Source organism: Nomascus leucogenys, chromosome 19 (assembly GCF_006542625.1).
Source record: "Nomascus leucogenys isolate Asia chromosome 19, Asia_NLE_v1, whole genome shotgun sequence".
Classification (NCBI taxonomy): Eukaryota; Metazoa; Chordata; class Mammalia; order Primates; family Hylobatidae; genus Nomascus; species Nomascus leucogenys.
The window spans coordinates 33,457,311-33,477,315 of NC_044399.1; the positions used below are offsets into that span (position 1 = coordinate 33,457,311).

The following is a 20,005-nucleotide window of genomic DNA, read 5'->3' on the forward strand; positions in this document are numbered from 1 at the left end:
GAGCCTGAGTGGAGCAGAGGGGTGGAGAGAGGGGCACAAGCTCATCTGCGGTTGCTATGGTGCCCCATCCTGGATTTGCCCATCTCTCCTATTGGAGCAAAGGGCAGGCAGAGGGAGGGAGGGAGAAAGAGCACAACTGGTGCCTTCGTCTCCCCTTCCCTCCCATCTGTCTCTCTCGGGAGCAGATGTGGGTGGGGGATGGAGGGAGCCTGGATACTGGATAGGAGGGGAGGAAAGAGTGGGGTGCCGGGATTAAGAGGTTTGAGATAGGGGGCTGCACTGAGAGAGGAGGGGGCAAGGCCCTCATACCTACATCCAGAAGCCAGCTGGTGACGTTAGAGAAAAGAAAAAAGCAGGCGAGCTGGCACCAGCATGAGAGGGAGAGGGAAAGAGGAAGAAGGAACGCCAGCATAGGAGGCGTGGAGACAGACAGCCCCCAGATTGCAGCCAGCCTCTGCCTGGGCTCTCCTGAGCCTGGACCCCAGGGTCCTGAGAGCTGCCCCCAAGGATGGGCACCAGGGGAGCGGTCATGCCCCCTCCTATGTGGGGGCTGCTGGGCTGCTGTTTTGTCTGTGGCTGGGCTCTGGGGGGTCCGCGGCCCATCCGCTCTCTGCCCCCTCTGTCTTCCCAAGTCAAGCCAGGATCTGTGTCCATGCAGGTGCTCCCAGAGGGGGCCGAGGCTGCCCTTGCTTATCTCTACTCTGGAGATGCCCAGCAGCTATTGCAGGTGAATTGCAGTGAGCGCTATGAAGTGCGTGGGGCAGGAGCCATGCCAGGGCTCCCCTCAAGCCTACAGGGGGCAGCGGGCACCCTTGCCCAAGCCGCCAATTTTCTCAACATGCTGCTGCAAGCCAACGACATCCGTGAGTCCAGTGTGGAGGAGGATGTGGAATGGTACCAGGCACTGGTCCGCAGTGTGGCCGAGGGGGACCCAAGAGTGTACAGGGCTTTGCTGACCTTTAACCCTCCACCAGGGGCCAGCCACCTGCAGCTGGCCCTGCAGGCCACACGGATTGGGGAGGAAACCATCCTTCAGGACTTGTCTGGGAACTGGGTGCAGGAGGAGAACCCACCTGGGGACCTGGACACCCCTGCCCTGAAGAAGCGGGTGTTGACCAATGACCTAGGGAGCCTCGGCAGCCCCAAGTGGCCACAGGCAGATGGATATGTGGGGGACACGCAGCAGGTGAGGCTGTCTCCTCCTTTCCTGGAATGCCAGGAGGGACGGCTCCGACCTGGATGGCTGATCACACTCTCTGCCACCTTCTATGGACTCAAGCCAGACCTCAGCCCAGAAGTCAGGTAAGTGGGTTTGTGCAGAATTTGATGCGTTTGTGGGGATGTAGGGGAAGGAAGTACAGGTCCCCTCAGCTGTGCCTGGGCCATTTGGCATGAACATGTGCATGCCTGGGGGGCACACAGATGTGGGTATTTGTACTCAGCTGTGTGTACTCACAGTCGGCTCTGGGAATCTGTAACTATCTGTTAACACATAACAGGTGTGAGTGTACATGTGTATAAATCAATCCATATTTATCTGGGTTTATGTGCTTGAGCACATGCAGGAATGTCTGTGAGCCTGTGCATATACAAATAGGTATACATACGTAGCATACATCTATATGCAGGTATACACGTGTGTAGAGATATGTCAGTATAGCCGGGTGCGGTGGCTTATGCCTGTAATCCCAACACTTTGGGAGGCCGAGGCAGGTGGATCACCTGAGGTCAGGAGTTCGAGACCAGACTGACCAACATGGAGAAACCCCGTCTCTACAAAATTAGCTACAAAATTAGCTGGATGTGGTGGCACGTACCTGTAAACCCAGCTACTCAGGAGGCTGAGGCAGGAGAATCGCTTGAACCTGAACCCCAGAGGCAGACGTTGTGGTGACCTGAGATCATGCCATTGCACTCCAGCCTGGGCAACAAGAGCAAAGCTCTGTCTGAAAAAAAAAAAAAAAAAAAAAAAAAAAGATGTGTCAGTATAGACAGGCAGAGATCTTGGCCCCCAGGCCTGAGGAGGGAGTACAAGAGGCAGGAGAGGTCTTGGTGTGGATGACAGTGACAATCTATGCACCAGGCTTGTCAGTGGAGAGCTGGGTGGGCACTCCAGGGGTTCAGCCTGCTGCTCTCTAGCAATTGAGAGCTGTAAAATGAGGCTTCCCAGGAGAAGGAAAACTTTTTTTTTTTTTTGAGACAGAGTCTCGCTCTGTCACCCAGGCTACAGTACAGTGGTGCAACCTCGGCTCACAGCAGCCGCAGCCTCCCAGGTTCAGATGATTCTCCTGCCTCAGCCTCCTGAGTAGCTGGGATTACAGGTGCGCACCATCACACCTGGCTACTTTTTGTATTTTTAGTAGAGACATGGTTTCACCATGTTGGCCAGGCTGCTCTCGAACTCCTGACCTTAAGTGATCTGCCCACCTCGGCCTCCCAAAGTGCTGGGATTACAGGCGTGAGCCACTGCACCCCACCTATTTAGCCAAAGTTTTACATGACACAGGAGCCTTCGGAAATGAAGACCCAGTGGCAGAGGCTCAGTGGCTTACACATATAATCCCAGCACTTTAGGAGGCCCAGGTGGGAGGATGGCTTGAGTCCAGGAGTTCAAGACCAGCCTGAACAATATAATCAAAGCTCGTCTCCACTAAAAATAATTTTTAAAAACTAGCCAGGCATGGTGGCATATGTTTGTAGTCCCAGCTACTTGGGAGACTGAGATGGGAGAATCACTTGAGCCAAGGAGGTGGAGGTGGCAGTGAGCTATGATCATGCCACTGCACTCCAGCCTGGGCAACAGAGCAAGACCGTGTGTCTAAGAAAAAAAAAGAAAAAATAGACTCAGGGAAAACTGTTCATTGTTATGCTTAGATTCTATGAAGCATGGTCAGCCCTGTAGAACTGTGATTGGACAAAAAAGGCTATGATCTAATGGTAGTAGACCAAGTAGGGAAACTCAGCCAGGCCTCTGTTCAGCTTCCTCTTGGCCTGTCTATGTAGCATCCTTCCTCCCAGGTACAGGGCAGGATCCCTCTGGAATGAGGATCATATGACCTACTTACTATCAGTCAAGGCAGGTCAGAGAATTTCTTTATGACCAGCTCCTACACAGACAGGCAGGGGAAGATGAGAGTAATAGTTCTTGGTTTTATATCTTGCTCTGGGGGAGGAGAATTCTAGTTTCTATGACCTGCTTTGGGGAAGGGGAATTCTGGTTTCTAGAACTCACTTCAGCGTGGGGGAAGAGGGGCAGGAGACAAGAGAGAAGGAGAAGGTCAGAGAGACCTTACTTCTGAGCCCTTTTAATCTCCTTTAGTTCAAAGTCCTCAGCATGCCAAAGTGCCATAATTCGGAGCATCATTTTCTGGGCCCCAAGAACGCCCAGGGACACACGTCCACTTTGGCATCCATCACTGTGCCCCTAATTGCCAATTCACTGCCGCAGGGGGCAGGTGCAGATGGACGTAGATCTCCAGAGTGTGGACATCAATCAGTGTGCAAGTGGCCCAGGCTGGTACTCTAATACACACCTGTGTGATCTCAACAGCACCCAGGTAAGGATGAGGAGGATGGGGGGCGCTACTAGAGTCCTGCCTCCCTCCCCTTTTCCCATCACTGCCACCACGCACCTCCCAGGAGCAGCAGACAAAGCTACCCCAGCATCTCAGGGCTTCAGGGGAGTTCCTAGTGATTGGCAGAGGTAAGATACCAGGCTTTTAAAAAGTCAGGTCACCTACAGCCTGCCCTCCCACCCGCTATTCCCACTACTCCTGCCCTCATTCTTTTGAAAGTTTAGTGTTCTTCCTGTCTGCTCTCCTTTCTGGTACTCAGTGCTCCAGGACCCCTCCCCAGGGCGACTTCCTGAGCCTCAGTTACTTATCTCCTTTCCTTCCCCCGGGAACACATTCTTCATGTAACACAGCTCTGGGCTCCTCTTGGCCCACAAAGGATGTTCCACTGGTCTATCTACAAAAGGATATTCCATATTGCTGAAATAAATGGAATTGCTGATTGGGGTATGGGAGGAATCTAACCAACCAAGGAGCTCGAAGAGGCCTGGGACCAGTGAATGTGATGGAACCTGGGCCAGATGCAGGTAGATTCAAAGCTACGGGTGCAGGTGACTCACAATGATGGAGAGCACTGGCTGGTAATCATGCAAACCCAGTACTGGGAAACTGGGAGGCCAGTGAATTCACCTGCTCCATGGTTACAATCACTGCATGCTTGTTCCCGAGCTGAGCCAAAGCCAGGGAGAGCCCTGTGGCCTGCTGGGGCTGGTGGGCATATTGTTCTGTGTGCACAGGTGGTCCTACTGCTCTTCAGGGCTAGAGGTGGAGGGATGGAAAAGGGCTCCCACCACCCAGGTCACTGTTTAACCCAGACACATTCACTTCTCTGGGTGCGTGTTTGTCTAATTGTGCAGACTATGGCAGGAACAGAGTGTAGTCCAGTGGCCCAAGCAAGAGTGGAAGTTGGGCCACAGCTTCACAAGCACCACACACTAACCCTACTAGGTGAGGACAGGGGCTCGATATAGAATCTTCCAAGGTTAACCCCTTCATTTGCATCACTGATGTCTGTTCCCAGCCACTCCCCACAATAGATCTGACCTCATTTGCTCATATTCCCTGCCTGGCTCTGAGGTCTGCTCTGTCCCCTGCCGTGCAAATATCAATAGGAGGAGGTGGAATAAAGGCTGGCCTTGGCATCCCACCAGCCTGGCATTAGCCTGGCATTAAGGCTGGGAAAAACAGTCCTGTGCCAAAGCCAGATGGTCCCTGATGAAGGAAGCTGCTCCTCCCTGGGGGGCCTTTCCAGTCCATTTGTGTGTCAAAGATGGAAGCTGATGGGGACCCTTTGAAGTAGGATGTAGGCACACAAGGTATGGCTGGGCTCAGAACTTTCCCTACTTCCATCTCCCCCAGTACCTTGCCCTAGCAAGAGCTGGCCACTAGGAAATGGGTCCTATGAGGCTCCTGTCACTGCCAGTCTGAACTAAAGGGTGATTTCTTTGCTTAGGGTCTCTTTGGGAAGAGAGGCAACAGCAGGGGTCAGGTAGGGTTTCCACAGAGGGAAGGCTTCCCAAGGACTAGAGAGGGCTTCTGGAGGGATTCCCTAATGTGGACCCAAGTCACATGGATAGGGAGGTAGATGGACCCTCCATCTCTCCCAGGAGGGAAGTTCTTCCAGAGAAAGCTCCACATAAACACATACTGTGTTTGTCGTCCCCATAGTGTGTCCCCCTGGAGAGTCAGGGCTTTGTTCTTGGCCGCTACCTCTGCCGCTGCCGACCTGGATTCTACGGGGCAAGCCCCTCTGGGGGTATGTAAGTGTGGTGGGGGCCAGGCATGCGTTTTACAGGAGAGGCTGGTTGGGAGGGTACATCTGGGGAAGAAAGCCAGATTGGGGTGAGACACTGGGAGGGAACTTGTGGGGCAAGGGCAGAAGGTTGAGAGAGGCAGGAGAGGCAAGCAGGTTGCAGTGTGGGGGTGTCTACACCTTCTGAGTATGAGCCTATAACATGTAAATATGATGCAAGTTGGCCTCTCAAGGAGCCCTAGCCTGGTGTCACCTCTTCCTGGTACTCTGCCCTCCCGAGGAAGTACCCATTCCCACTTGTCCCTGGAGTCCCAGATCACAGGAGAACAGGGAGAGAGCTGTGGTGACTATCAGGGAAAAGCCTGGGATGTCAGGATGCTCTAGCTGGGCCCCTCTCCATGCACCCATCTTGTTCTTTATAGGGTTAGAGGAGAGTGACTTCCAGACTACCGGGCAATTTGGGTCCCCAGAAGGCAGATCTGGGAGACTGCTGCAGTGCCTGCCATGTCCTGAGGGCTGCACCAGCTGCATGGATGCCACACCGTGCCTGGTGGAAGAGGCCGTGGCGCTGCGGACCGCTGTGCTGGCCTGCCAGGCCTGCTGCATGCTGGCCATCTTCCTGAGCATGCTGGTCTCCTACCGCTGCCGCCGGAACAAGGCAAGGAAGGCCCCACATCTCCTACACACATGTCCGACCCATCTCAGCTGGAGGCCTGAGACTACCTAAGACCAGAATTTAGGAGAAATTGGTTCTAATCTTGATTCTAAATCTAACTCACTATGTAGCATGATGCAAGTGATTTCTCCGCCTTGGACCTGCTTCCTCATCTGTAAAATAAGGGCATTGAACTTGATTCAATAAATGCTAGTTGAGTATCTACTCTAAGCAAAACACTGCCTAGGCTTGAGTGGAAGTGATCTGGGCCTGCATGGAGCTCCCAGTTTAATGGAGGAAGCAGACATGTAAATAAAATGACAGCACAGTGAGATGGCGGCAAGGATGGAGGTGTCTGTCAGGTGCTGTGGGAGCTTATAGAAAGTCATCCTGCCTGAGATGGCATGGGAAAGATTTTCTGGATGTGACATGAGCCAGGCTTGAAGGTTAACTGGACACTTACTGGGCCAAGAAGGGGTACCCTATTCTAGACAAGGGAGCAGCCTGACCCAACGCTTGAGGAATGCATGAGATCCCTTCCAGCTCCAGCAGCCTCTGATTTGAGCCTAGGTCTGCAGCAAGGCCCTGAGCGAGACTGGGAGGAACACAGGGATGTGTGTGTGGGAATGATGTGAAGCCTTGGCCTTAGCCATGTTTAGTGCCAGTTGAATTAAGCCTGGGGTAACAGGGGGCATGGCTGCGGGCAGCGAGGGCAGAGCCAGTGTTAAAGGGTGAAGCCTTAGCTCAGGGTCACTGAGTGACCCTTCACATAGGCCTGAGAGCCTCTAGAACCATCGTCCAGACTCTGCTCACATGCCTCTCTCCTTGCTTCACAGAGGATCTGGGCATCTGGGGTGGTCCTGCTGGAAACTGTCCTTTTTGGATTCCTGCTGCTTTACTTTCCTGTGAGTCTGTGGCCAGAGGCTGGCCCCACCTTCCAGCATCCCCCACAGCCAAAACCTGGCACCCTCCAAGCCCCAGAACCTTTCTTCTTCTCTGCCCTCTGGAGGGGATTCAGAGACCACAGATTTCCCCTACTCTTACCCACAAATGGCAAGCTGGTCTGTGAGCTCTGGAGCCCCAGGCTTAAAGGAGCTCTGTGACTTGCAGTGTGATTTAGAGCAAGTTACCTAACCTCTTTGACACTTCAGCTGCTCCTCTGCAGAATGAAGGTGGTGATGGCTCTGTTGCAGGGCTGTGGGAGGATCCAGTGTGCTTAGCATAGGCCTGGCCCACAGCAGAAGCACAGTGGAAAGCAGAGATTTTTGCCCCTTTCCACCAGGTCTTCATCCTATACTTCAAGCCCAGTGTATTCCGCTGCATCGCTCTTCGTTGGGTGCGGCTGCTGGGTTTTGCCATCGTCTATGGCACCATCATACTCAAGCTTTACAGGTACGGCCTGGGGCAGACTTTGCTCTCATGCTGCTCATCCCAGACCACCCTAGCTCACTCATGGAATGGTGTTTCTCAAAGCCAGACCCTTGCCAGCCCCACTCCCCTGTACCCCCAAGGCCAACCCCCATCACCATAGCCTTGTCCTCCATGTTACTTTGTGGGGGGGTAGCAAGAGGCAGCAAATCACAAAAAGGATGGAAGCACAAGTACCTGGGTGGAGGAGAGGGCAGCAATGGACAGAGACCAGGGCGCTGGCACCCTCTTTGTGATCCACCCAGGTCCCTGCCATCCACCCTGTGTATTCTAACTCTCGCAGAGTGCTGCAGCTGTTTCTGTCTCGAACGGCCCAGCGGAGCGCCCTTCTGAGCAGCAGGCGGCTGCTGCGGCACCTGGGGCTGCTCCTGCTACCTGTGCTGGGCTTCCTGGCTGTGTGGACCGTGGGCGCCCTGGAGCGAGGCATCCAGCATGCACCTCTGGTGATCCGAGGCCACACTCCCAGTGGCCACCATTTCTACCTCTGTCACCACGACCGCTGGGACTACATCATGGTTGTGGGTGAGCTGCTTCTGCTGAGCCCAGCCTTATGCTGGTCCCTGACTCTGTGCCTCCAGGGGTCCTCTTGTTCTGGTTCTCCTGTCTTGTCCCCAGACCCCTAGCCCAGGCTCCCCCCAGCACCTCCTTCAGAGAAAGGGGTGGGACGGCTGCTGAGGTGGTGCCGGCTCTCTCCCTCCCCGCCTCCCCGCAGCTGAGCTGCTGCTGCTGTGCTGGGGCAGCTTCCTCTGCTACGCCACGCGGGCTGTGCTCTCGGCCTTCCACGAGCCACGCTACATGGGCATCGCCCTGCACAATGAGCTGCTGCTTTCCACTGCCTTCCACACGGCCAGGTGAGGACGGACTCACCTACCCATACCCCCTTCCACTCTAACACCACTCCTCACCTCTCCCAGGTGAGGTGCCCCCATCCCATGCCATCCTGGCAACACTGCTATGCCTCAGCACATTGAGGAAGGCCCCCACTTCTGGCTCTCTCCCTACCCCCCAGATGCCCCTTCTGTACTCCATGCCTGGCCCAGGTGAGGAGGCCCCCAACACACAAGAGGAAGAGGACCTTCCTCCTAACTCCTCACCCCTCCCAAAGCACCTCTCCAGCACCCCAACATACCCCTTTCCACACATGCTCAGTCCTCCCTGCCTTCTCCCCTCACTCCTCAGCCATAAGAGCAGCAGGCTGCTGTTTGTCCATAAGGACCAGGCCCTGTGGTGGAGGCAGAGTTAACCCATAGAGTGGGCCTAAGAGTCTGGAGCACAGGTCTGTGCTATACACAGCCAAAGAAAGTGAGCTGGAGTACTCTGGGAGGGCTTCTTGGAGGTCCGGATTAACAGGATTGCAGTGGTACCTAAATCCTGGAGGGCAGGAGAGGGCAGAATGCCCCCTCGTCCTAAGGGTATCAGGGTTGGGGCTGCGGTGAAACGCTAGTGAGAAGGCAAAGCAGAAGAGGCAACTCCTGCCTGCAGTAATGACCTGTGCCCCCATCCCGCCCCAGGTTTGTGCTGGTTCCCTCCCTGCACCCGGACTGGACCCTGCTCCTCTTCTTCTTCCACACCCACAGCACAGTCACCGCCACGCTGGCTCTGATCTTCATCCCTAAGGTGAGGCCCTCCCCTCCTGCCTGTGAGGTGGACCCCAGCCCCTCTGTCAGGGGCACTGTGGAGCTGTTGTCCCGCAGCGCCCTCTGCAGGCCAGGGTGAGGACGACAGAAGGTGCTGGGTGAGTGAGCACAGTGCCAGGGGCCCTAAGCTAGGAGCTGACTTGAGTGGGGACACTCTCTGCTTCCAGTTCCTGGGCAAGGGAAAGAAAAGCCAGGGCTGGAGGGGCTCCCTCCTGCAGCTGGAAGGTTGGCACACTCTGAAAATCTACTCAGAAGCAGGTATACAGGGAGAGGTGGGAGAGCTGAAGGACCCGGCTAGGAATTGCAGGGTCAGGGGCTTGGAACCACCCTGCTCTCTGAGCTAGAGAAGGTCAGGGAGGATGAGGGGAGTAAAACTCTAAAGATCCCCAGAATTCCAAATCAGAGAAGGGGGTGAAGTGTCACAAAGTAAGGACGCATTCCACAGGGCAGGTGAGTGCAGGAGTGGACAGGGAGCCAGGGCGAGTCTTTTTCCCACTCATATGTGCCCCTGCCAGTTCTGGAAGCTGGGGGCTCCTCCCCGGGAGGAGATGGTGGATGAGGTGTGTGAGGATGAGCTGGACCTGCAGCACTCAGGCTCCTACCTTGGCAGCAGCATCGCCTCAGCCTGGAGTGAGCACAGCCTGGACCCTGGAGACATTCGGGTATGTGCCACCCTCCCTGCCTCCTTTCAATGCTAGCTTTTAGGAACTGGGCAGAGGGAGGACTGGGCCCTGCCACCTGGGCTATGTGCCACTGCAAGTCCTCTTCCCTCCAAGACCTGCCCTCTCCCTTCTCCACTGGCCTAAACTGATTCCCCTGACTCTGTTCAAAGGAGGCCACACACACCCAAGTGGGAAGACCCCGAAGCCCCAGAACCAGATCCTGGAGGCTCAGGCCATGTGGCAAGCTAGAGGCAGGGCCGAGAGTGGAGCCCTACTCTTTCGCATCCTCCACTCTCACTCAGCAGGGGCATCAGGTCGGGGGCAGACTAAGAAACCCCTCAGCTGGCCGGGCACAGTGGTTCATGCCTGTAATCCCAGCATTTGGGGAGGCTGAGGCAGGCGGATTACTTGAGGCCAGGAGTTTGACCAGCCTTGCCAAATGGTGAAATCTCGCCTCTACTAGAAATACAAAAATTAGCCAGGCATGGTGGTACATGTCTGTGGTCCCAGCTACTCAGGAGGCTGAGGTGGGAGGAGGATCACTGGAGCCTGGTAAGTTGAGGTTGCAGTGAGCTGAGATCGCACCACTGCACTCCAGCCTGGGTGAAAGAGTAAGATTGTGTCACACACACACAAAATAAACCTCAGCCCCCAGCAAAGCAGGATGGTTGGTGCCTAGGGCCAGCTGTGGGGTTGGGTAGTTCAGGCAGTGAGTAGCCACCAGGATCCCCTTTCCCTGGACCTGGCAGGTCTTAGAGAGAGGAAGTTCTTCCTGGGTCTATACTGGAAGAGCATGCTTATTCTCATTTCTGTGCTCAAGGGTATCATTATAGTCACCAGAACCCTAACAAGAGGCTCAGTGGGTAAGATACAAGGAGAGCTGATAATCTAAGACCATTGTTTCATACAATCCAGAGTCTAGGAACCATCGTGGGAAGCCATTCTGTCCACCCCCTCCACCTCTACTGGGGCCCTCTTCACACCTGACTTGTTTACAGTCTCACAAAGCAGAGTCCTCCGCATCTCCCGAGTCCTTCCTTGTCCCAACTGCCTCTGCCTGTTTCTCCCTTGTGTCCTCACCCTCTGAGCTCTGCCTGCCCTGCCTCCTGAGACCCTAACCCAGCTGAAGGGCCAGGGAGTATGGAGGGGCAGCTCCACCCCGACCCTCCACTTTCTGGAACACAAGCCAATCTGCGGCCCCTATGCTGGGTCTGGGGAGAAACCCAGAACAGAAGACTTTTAAAGCCCCGTTCGATCATTTACACCTGAACACTGCACATTTCATATCCACTAGTCTCATCAATCTCATATAATGCTCTTAAGAAAGTTAACACTGGTCACCCAGGTAACATTGCTTTACAGAAGATCCAGAGGCTCAGAGGGAGGGGTCATGAAAACAGCCCCCAGGGACACAGCACATTGAGTGTCCCCAAGCTACTAACTTCCCACTAGACCACAATGCCCCAGAGAAGGGGGTACACCTGAGTCCTCCAAGCTGACTGGATCTGGCTGGGACTCAGGTTGGCAACTGGTCTCACAGGAACAAAGAGGTGAATTCTGAGAGTTTTAGAAGTAGGGAAGAGATACAGCTTGATGGAAAGAGATCCCTAAGGGAAAAAGGTCTAAGCAAGGGTGGAGGAACAGACGGCCAGGGGATGGAGAGAGCTCACCTGCAGCCCTGCTTTCCTTCCTGCTGCCCCACAGGACGAGCTGAAGAAGCTCTATGCCCAGCTAGAGGTCCACAAAACCAAGGAAATGGCTGCGAACAACCCCCACCTGCCCAAGAAGCGGGGCAGCTCACGCCAGGGGCTGGGACGCTCCTTCATGAGGTACCTGGCAGAATTCCCCGAGGCCCTGGTCAGGCAGCACTCCCGGGACTCAGGCTCCCCGGGCCACGGCAGCCTGCCCGGCTCCTCCCGCCGCCGGCTCCTCAGCTCCAGCCTCCAGGAACCCGAGGGGACACCGGCTCTACGCAAGTCCCGCAGCACCTATGACCAGCGCAGGGAGCAGGACCCGCCTCTTCTTGACTCACTGCTGAGGAGGAAGCTGGCCAAGAAGGCCTCTCGAACAGAGAGCCGGGAGTCGGTGGAGGGGCCCCCTGCCCTGGGCTTCAGGTCAGCCAGCGCCCACAACCTGACGGTGGGAGAGAGGCTACCCAGAGCCCGGCCCACCTCTCTGCAGAAGTCGCTCAGTGTGGCCGGCTCCAGGGAAAAGGCCTTGCTCATGGCCAGCCAGGCCTACCTGGAGGAGACCTACCGGCAAGCAAAGGAGCGGGAGGAGCGGAAGAAGGCCGAGGCGGCCATGGCCAGCCTGGTGCGGAGGCCATCAGCCAGGAGGCTGGAGCGGCCTCGAGGGCCCCCCCTGTCAGCTCCACCTTCCCCTGCCAAGAGCAGCAGCATGGACAGCTCTCACACCTCTGGGAGGCTTCATGAGGAGGCTGGGAGAAGGCTGCCTCATCCACCCATCCGGCACCAGGTCTCTACCCCCATCTTGGCCCTGTCTGGGGGCCTGGGAGACCCAAGGATGCTATCTCCCACCTCCACCTTGGCTCCAGCTCTGCTGCCAGCTCTAGCTCCAACCCCAGCCCCTGCCCTGGCACCAGTCCCAGTATCCCCCCAAAGCCCCAACTTACTCACCTACATCTGTCCCTGGGAGAACGCAGAACTGCCAGTCAAGCAAGAAAATGTGCCCCAGGAAGGCCCCTCAGGGCCAGAGCAAGGCCACTACTCCCCTGCCCCAGCTCGAGCCAGGCTCTGGAGGGCCCTCTCTGTTGCAGTAGAGAAAAGCAGGGCTGGGGAGAATGAGATAGACGCAGAGGATGCACATCACCAGAGGGAAGCTAACAATGTGGACGAAGACAGGCCCAAGATCTTCCCTAAATCCCACAGCCTCAAGACCCCTGTTCAGCAGGGTTCCATGCGCAGCCTGGGGCTGGCGATTAAAGCTCTGACCCGTTCTCGGAGCACCTACAGAGAGAAGGAGAGTGTGGAGGAGAGTCCTGAGGGGCAGAACAGCAGGACCGCGGGAGACAGTGTGGGGGCACCCTCCCGATCGCCCAGGCTAGGCCGGCCCAAGGTGGTGAGTAAGCAGGCCGCTCTTGTCCCCTCCGATGACGAGGAGTCCCTCCAGAACCAACAGAATGCTCACACCAGCAGGATGCTCCAAGTCTGTCAACGGGAGGGCAGCAGGGAACAAGAAGACAGAGGCAGGAGGACGACCCAGGGTCTAGGGGAGCGGAAAGCTGAGAGAGCAGGTAAAACAGGGCTTGCCACGCTGAGGCAAGCTTCCAGGGACAAAAATATTGAGCAATCAAAAGAAGCCCCTGTCGGGTGGCAGGAACTGCCCAAAGCTGGCCTCCAGTCCCTGGGCAGTGCTGACCACAGGGTGGCAGAGGTATGCCCCTGGGAGTTCACTGAATCAGAAATGCGTCAGCCAGACAGTGGCAACAAGGCCGAAATCTGCCCCTGGGAGACGAGTGAAGGAGCCCCTGAGTCGAGGGCACTAAGACAAGACCCAAGTGACTCCCAAGAAAAGAGGGGGAAGGCCCGGGGAAAATCGGAGCCCACAGATGTGGTTCCCACGATGTGGAAAAAGCCAGTGAGGGAGCAGGAAGCAGTGTGTCCCTGGGAGAGTGCCGATCGAGGAGGTCTGTCCCCTGGGTCAGCTCCTCAGGACCCTGGCAGAATCAGAGACAAATCTGAGGCAGGGGGCAGTGTGGAGGCCAGGAAGGTGGAGAAGCCTCGGTGGGAAGCTGCTGGCCCAGAAGCTCATACCCCTGACATCACCAAGGCAGAGCTGTGTCCCTGGGAGGCAAGTGAAGGAGGCAAAGATGGGAAACCAGCCCAAGAGGTAGTGAAGGATCTCCCTCAGGAAAAGCAGAAAACCAGGAAAGCAACCTTTTGGAAAGAACAAAAACCGGGAAGAGACTTGGAGTCTCCTTGTCCATGGGAGAGTACAGATTTCCGGGGCCCCTCAGCAGTCTCAATTCAGGCCCCAGGAAGCTCAGAGTGTTCAGGGAGTTTGGGCAGTGGCATTGCTGAAGTGTGTCCGTGGGAGGCAGGAGATGCTCCTGCTATCCAGAAAGCAGAGATCTGTCCCTGGGAGCTGGATGATAAGATGATGGGGCAGGAAATGGTGAGTCTGCGGACAGGTGGAGAATCTCTTCAAGAAAAGGAAAAAGCCTCCAGAAAAGGAAGCTTTGGAGAGATGGGGGAACAAACTGTGAAAGCAGTGCAGAAATTAAGTCAACAGCAGGAGTCAGTTAGTCCCAGGGACAGCACGGTCCCTGGGCACTCCAGCCCATGTCTAGATAATTCCTCATCCAAAGCTGGTGGCCAATTCCTACGCAATGGAGGAAGCAGAGCAATGCAGGTGTGTCCACAGGAAGATCTCAGGCCGGAGGCACAGGAAGCAACACCTGCCAAAACAGAAATCTGTCCCTGGGAGGTAAATAAAAGAACAAGAGAGGAATGGACATCCGCACAGGCGCCAAGAGGAGGAGAATCTCAAAAGGACAAGGAGAAAATGCCTGGAAAATCAGAAATCAAAGATGTCACAGCTTGGGAAAAGTGTGAGGCGCAGATCCAAAAGCAAGAAGTGGTCGGCCCCTGGGAGAGTGTGGACCCTGGCAGCTTCTCCCCACAACCACGTCCTCAAGACACAGAGAGACCCCAAACCCTTCTCCAGATGTCAGGCAGTGTGGGAAGCAAAGCTGCCGACATTTGCCCTTTGGATGTGGAGGAAACTCTGACGGCTGGGAAGGCAGAAATCTGTCCCTGGGAGGTGGGTGCTGGAGCAGGGGAGGAAAGGGCTTTGGGAGCTGAGGCCATTAGGAAATCTCCAAATGATACAGGAAAGGCTTCTGCAGATCTTAGACCCAGGGAGACAGCTGTTACTGCTCCAGAGAAGCCAACCCCAGAGTGGGAGGTGGCTTGTCACTGGGGGAGTGTGGGTCCAGGGGCCTGTTCTCAGCGTTCAGGTACTCTAGATGCTGATGGACCAAAAGCTGGGTTCCAGGAACTGGATCATATGGGGTGCAGGCCAGGTGAAGTGTGTCCCTGGGAAGCACAGGAAGCTGCTACCAGTGAAAAAGCCAAGATCTGTCCCTGGGAGGTAAATGAAGGAACTACTGGGAAGGGATTGGACCAAGAGACAGGGAGTCAATCAGCAGAGCAGAGGGAGAAAGCTCTAGAAAAGGGGAGACTCACTTCCCTGGGAGAAGATGTATCAAAAGGGATGGCAAAACTGTGTCAAGAACAGGAAGCTATTTGTATTTGGAAGAACAAGGACTTGAGGGAATCCCCTGCTCAGGTCCTGAAGATCTCAGACTTGCCCAGCAGCATGAGTAGTGAAGTGGCAGAGGGACATTCCTTGGAAGCAACAGAGAAGGGGGACCTGAGGCAAGACCCAAAGACAGGTTCCTTCCCAGAACACATAACCCAAGAAAAAGCTCCAGCTGCAGACACAGAAGAATTTACTACTGAAGATGGGGAAAAAACAAACCATGAGCTACAATCCGTCTGTCCATGGGAGACCACTGCCCCAGCAGGTTCCTTCTCTCACCTAGACAGACAGCGCCCTGACCAACCTAAAGCCAGCTCCCAGAGACTGGTCAGCACTGGGGGCAAGGCCACTGACATGTGCCCCTGGGATGTTCCTGATGCAGGTGTGTATAAACCTGACAGCAGTGCCAAGGCCAAGACCTGTCCTTGGGAAGTGACTGAAAGAATCCCTGTCAAAGGGGTGTCAAGGCAGGATGGAAAAGGGGACTCTCAAGAAGAGAAAGGCAGAGCCCCAGAAAAATCAGAGCCCAAAGGTGTGCCAGTTCAGAAAAAGCCAGAGATGGCAGACTTCAGGCAGCAGGAGGCTGTGTGTCCCTGGGAGAGTCAAGATGGGAAGGGTCTGTCCCCACAGCCAGCCCCAGATGCTTCTGACAGAAGCAGAGGCAGTTCTGAGGCAGCAGGCAGTGTGGAGACCAGGGTAGCGGAAGTGTGTCCATGGGAAGTGGTAGAGGCTTCCTCTGCCAAGAAAGCAGAGATCTGCTCTTGGGAGGCGGGTGGAGGAGCAGCAGAGGAAGGGGAACTGGAACGAGAATCACAACAGCAAGGAGAGATGTTCCTTCAGAAGGCAGGACCTGGAGGGATGGAAGAACACTTCTCAAAAGCAGCAGCAAAGCCCAGAGAGCAGGAGGCAGTCTGCCCTGGGGAAGGCACAGGCTCAGGAGGGCTCTTGCCCCAGTCAGGTGCCCTGGACCCAGAACTCAAAGTCAGCCCCGAGGAAGCAGGCAGCATGGGGAGCAGGATGGCAGAGCTGTGCCAATGGGAAATCACAGATCCAGAAGGAAATAAAATAAAGGGTACCATGGCAGACATCTGTCCTGGAGAGGAAACTGGAGTCCCATCTGAGGAATCTGGCCTCCTGGCTTTAACAGCAACTCGGAGAGAATTTTTCCCCACAGCTCCTGAAAAACCACTATGCCTTTTAGTCCATGGGCCTCTGGATCACTTCTTGCCAGAAAGCAAAATGCCCTGCCCCAAGGTAAGCAGGCCAGCCAGTACTTTCACTCTAGAAGGTGTCAGAGAACTACAAGGACCTTCAGGGCTTGAGCCAAGGACCAGCTTAGCCCCAGAGCCAAGTCTCCAGGAAGCTGAGGCTCAGTCTTCGTCCTTAACTGAAGACTCAGGCCAAGTGGCTTTTGAAGCTCAGTATGAAGAATTCACCCCTCCAACTGTCTATCCTTGGGATTGGGAGTAACAGCCTTATTAGGTGAGGTCAAACACAGACCTAGCTTTCAGGAGCCAAGGCCCTTTCCAAGTCCAAGTGTTCCCAAAGAGCTGGATCAAAGACAGCTTGGCCACTTCCCCTCCTTGAGAAGACCAGAAGTCAACTCATCCCAAAGACAAATTGTATGAAAAGGGTACAGCTTGGACCCCAGTGGGAAGGCCCACCCTCTCTTTACTTCTAACTTTTCTTCCTGTTCGAGGAAACAAAGACTGGACATTCTGCTTCTAAGGACTCCTCCCATCCACCTACAGTATTCACAACACAAACCACCCAAGTCTGGACACTCACCCACAAAGCCAGTGTTAGGGATGAAAAAAGTCAGTTGTGCCCAGCCTACCTTCTCTCACAGGGAGACCCAATTCTCTGAAGTCTACGATGGAGCATTTTTTGAGAAGAAACTAAACCATACAAAGTGTTGGCAACAAGGGATGGTGGACCGTAGAAGGCTATAAAGGCCACCATAGGAAGCTGAAGAGCCATTTAATTGAAGCTGAAAGATAAATTGGGGGAAAAGCTAAAATGACTCAAAATAGGGGCCTGAAAATGCTTTAAGGACCTTGTCATTTTGACTTTGAATCTCCTGTTTCTGCTTTATTGCTTCTCATACCTGCCCTGCTTGACTGCTGAAGCAGAAACAATCAGGCACACTGACACCCTTATTAGCATCTGGCATCCAAAGCAACATGAGAGAGAGAGAACACAGAAGAAAAGCAATTTCCCCAGGTCCTCCCCAGTCAAGGGAGCTCTTCCTTCCAGACATCCTTGTGTGCCTCTTGCTAGTTTTTTAGGGGGTCTCCCCCTCTTCCTGCCCTAGCTCTCACCAGTCTCCAGAGCTCGTCTCACTGGCTCATTTCCTTCCCCCTAGCTTTTCAACGCTGCCATCAACAGGACCTCTCTCTTTTGTCAACGCAACTGGAGTCAAGGGGAATCTCTGGTTCTGATGCAAGACCCACCCACCGTCCCCCACCCCTCCCTGCCAGCGAATCACTTGCTCAGTAACAAGAGGCCACATCAATCTCCTTCCAGAGCTCAAGAAAGGCGGTCCTGTACACAGCCAGCACTCTACTTCTTCTGCCCTCTGAAAGAGGAGTGCTACGGGGCAGGTTAGAAGGCTGAGGGCCGGGAAAAGGGTACTGTGTGAAGACAAAGCCTTCTTTCTTAGGGAGCTCTCTCTTTCTTGGCTCGACTCCCTTCTCTCATCAGTTCAGGCTACACTTGCTTAAGCAGTACTAGATTACAAATTGCTGGGATTAGATGATAATACCAGAGGGAAAGGAAGAAGGAGAAAAACATACAAAGAAGTTCCATGATTGGCAAAGGGAGGTGGGAGAGGGGGGGAAGGGGCAGCTAGAGAAGGCAGAGCTGGACAGGGGCACTAAAGATGGCAGTAAGTCACACCTTCTAACAGTACAACAGTACAGACATTGACGTCATTCATGGGGAGAAAAAGATGAAACAGGGAGACCAAATACCCAAAGGGAAAAAGAGCTGTTAACATCTAGTCTGCATGTAAATATGCTGGGCGGTTATGGGACTTCACAGAGAAGTAACAAAGTACTCCATTTCCATAAGAGAACAATGGAATGGAGTAATCCACTCTCCTTTGAGGACCAGATGTCCTCATTCTCTTACCTAGGGCCCTTCTTCTGGGCTTTTGGAGCAGTAATTGAAGTGTGTTGTTGTTCTGGGCTCTGGCTAGTTAGCCTTACAGCTTCTGAGCTAAAGTGGATTTCGCTGTGCACCCCCAAACAATCCCATTGGGTCTGGTCTAGCTGGAAACAGCAAAGCTGCCACCAAACACACTCTTGTGAAATAAACCATGGGGGGACGGAAATAAATAATGCTTTTTCTTGACACTGCATTTGGCTCTAGCTTATTCATAATGATGATTATCTTTTTTAGCATTTTTAAACAGTAACAGTAGATAAGGAAAGAACAATGCCTGCTCCAAAGCTCACAGTGCACTGCAGTCTTGGGACTTTGGGTTATCTGGCTAATGCTCTGCTAGTGCCCAGGTCAGTGCTGACACTGCAGATGGTCTCTGCCTGGTCCTTCTAGCCAGCCCCTCACATCTGGAGGCCATTTGCTCAGCTGGATTTAATCCCAAAGGGAAATGGAAATTGCACTCATCCTGTGGCTCTCTGGTGGCAGCTACTGCTTAGCTCCTATTTAGGATTATCTAGAGAAACCCGACACATCCAGGAGAGTGGGATGAAACAGCTTATTTGAAGCACTATTTTTACATATTCAAAGGAATCAATGTATCATTTGCCCACTAAGTGTTTTTTTGTTTTTTTTTTTTTTTCATTTCTTTGCTTCCTTACCCTGCAAGGATTATTTCCCCTTCCTCCATAGTCCCTGGCAGCGGGGTCCTGCTCAAAGCACGTCCCTTCTCATTTTGCCTTAATCCACGGCTCAGGCAAATAGGATGTGACCAAACCTCGCTTGGGCAGTAATTAAAGTGATGTACACTTTAAGCCAAAAAGGTTGGGACTAAGTAGCATGATGAGAGTGGTTGATGAGAGACACCAGGGCTGTCTCTTCCCTAAGCATATATATCTTTGTTTCCATAGTTAACACTTAACAGGCCGGGCATGGTGACTCACACCTGTAATCCCAGCACTTTGGGAGGCCAAGGCAGGTGGATCACCTGAGGTCAGGAGTTCGTGACTACCCTGGCCAACAAGGTGAAACCCCGTCTCTACTAAAAATACAAAATTAGCTGGGTGTGATGGCGCTGCCTGTAATCCCAGCTACTTGGGAGGCTGAGGCAGGAGAAGTGCTTGAACCTGGGAGGCAGAGGCTGCAGTGAGCTGAGATCGCACCATTGCACTCCAGCCTGGGCAACAAGAGCAAAACTCTGTCTCAAAAAAAAACAAAAAACAAAAAAAAAACCACTTAACAGCTGCTGTAAAAACATCAGTCTTCCCTAGTGAAGCCTGGTTTGCTGCTTTGCTGAGGTAGTAGCTTTATAGAGACTGGAGAGTTAGGTTATTTATCCTTGACCAGATTCCAGTTTCTTTGGACTCTACTCTCAGGACAAGGTCAGTATAGATTAATCTTTACTTTAAGTGACAGATTTCTTCAAAGAAAATTTTAAGCTTGAGAAAGAGAAGTATGAGAATTTAGGTCCTATTTTTCAAGAGGAGCCCACACTGGACTGATAAAAGCAACAGTACTATAAGCTAAGTTTATTGCTGGTACAAAGTAATTTATCTGGTCGGGCGGTATAGTGGCTCATGCCTATAATCCCAGCACTTTGGGAGGATGAGGCAGACAGATCACCTGAGGTCAAGAGTTCAAGACCAGACTGGCCAACACATAGTGAAACCTCATCTCTACTAAAAAAAAAATTAAAAAATTAGCCAGGCATGGTGGCGCATGCCTGTAGTCCCAGCTACGTGGGAAGCTGAGGCAGGAGAATAGCTTGAATCCGGGAGGTGGAGCTTGCAGTGAGCCGAGATCATGCCACTGCATTCCAGCCTGGGCGACAGAGCAAGACTCCATCTCTAAAA

The 20,005-nt window shown here is 53.9% G+C and overlaps 1 protein-coding gene across 1 annotated transcript; it reads left to right on the top strand.

The window, feature by feature from the left end:
• The first annotated feature begins 340 nt into the window (after nt 1-340).
• GPR179 (G protein-coupled receptor 179) lies at nt 341-18,344 on the top strand. The gene is made up of 11 exons (XM_030800005.1): nt 341-1,302; nt 3,449-3,557; nt 5,241-5,328; nt 5,748-5,983; nt 6,817-6,885; nt 7,263-7,372; nt 7,692-7,930; nt 8,121-8,259; nt 8,920-9,025; nt 9,561-9,707; nt 11,412-18,344. Exons 1-11 carry the CDS (start codon nt 509-511, stop codon nt 16,458-16,460), a joined length of 7,086 nt encoding a protein of 2,361 aa, XP_030655865.1. The 5' UTR covers nt 341-508; the 3' UTR covers nt 16,461-18,344.
• The last annotated feature ends 1,661 nt before the right edge of the window (nt 18,345-20,005 follow it).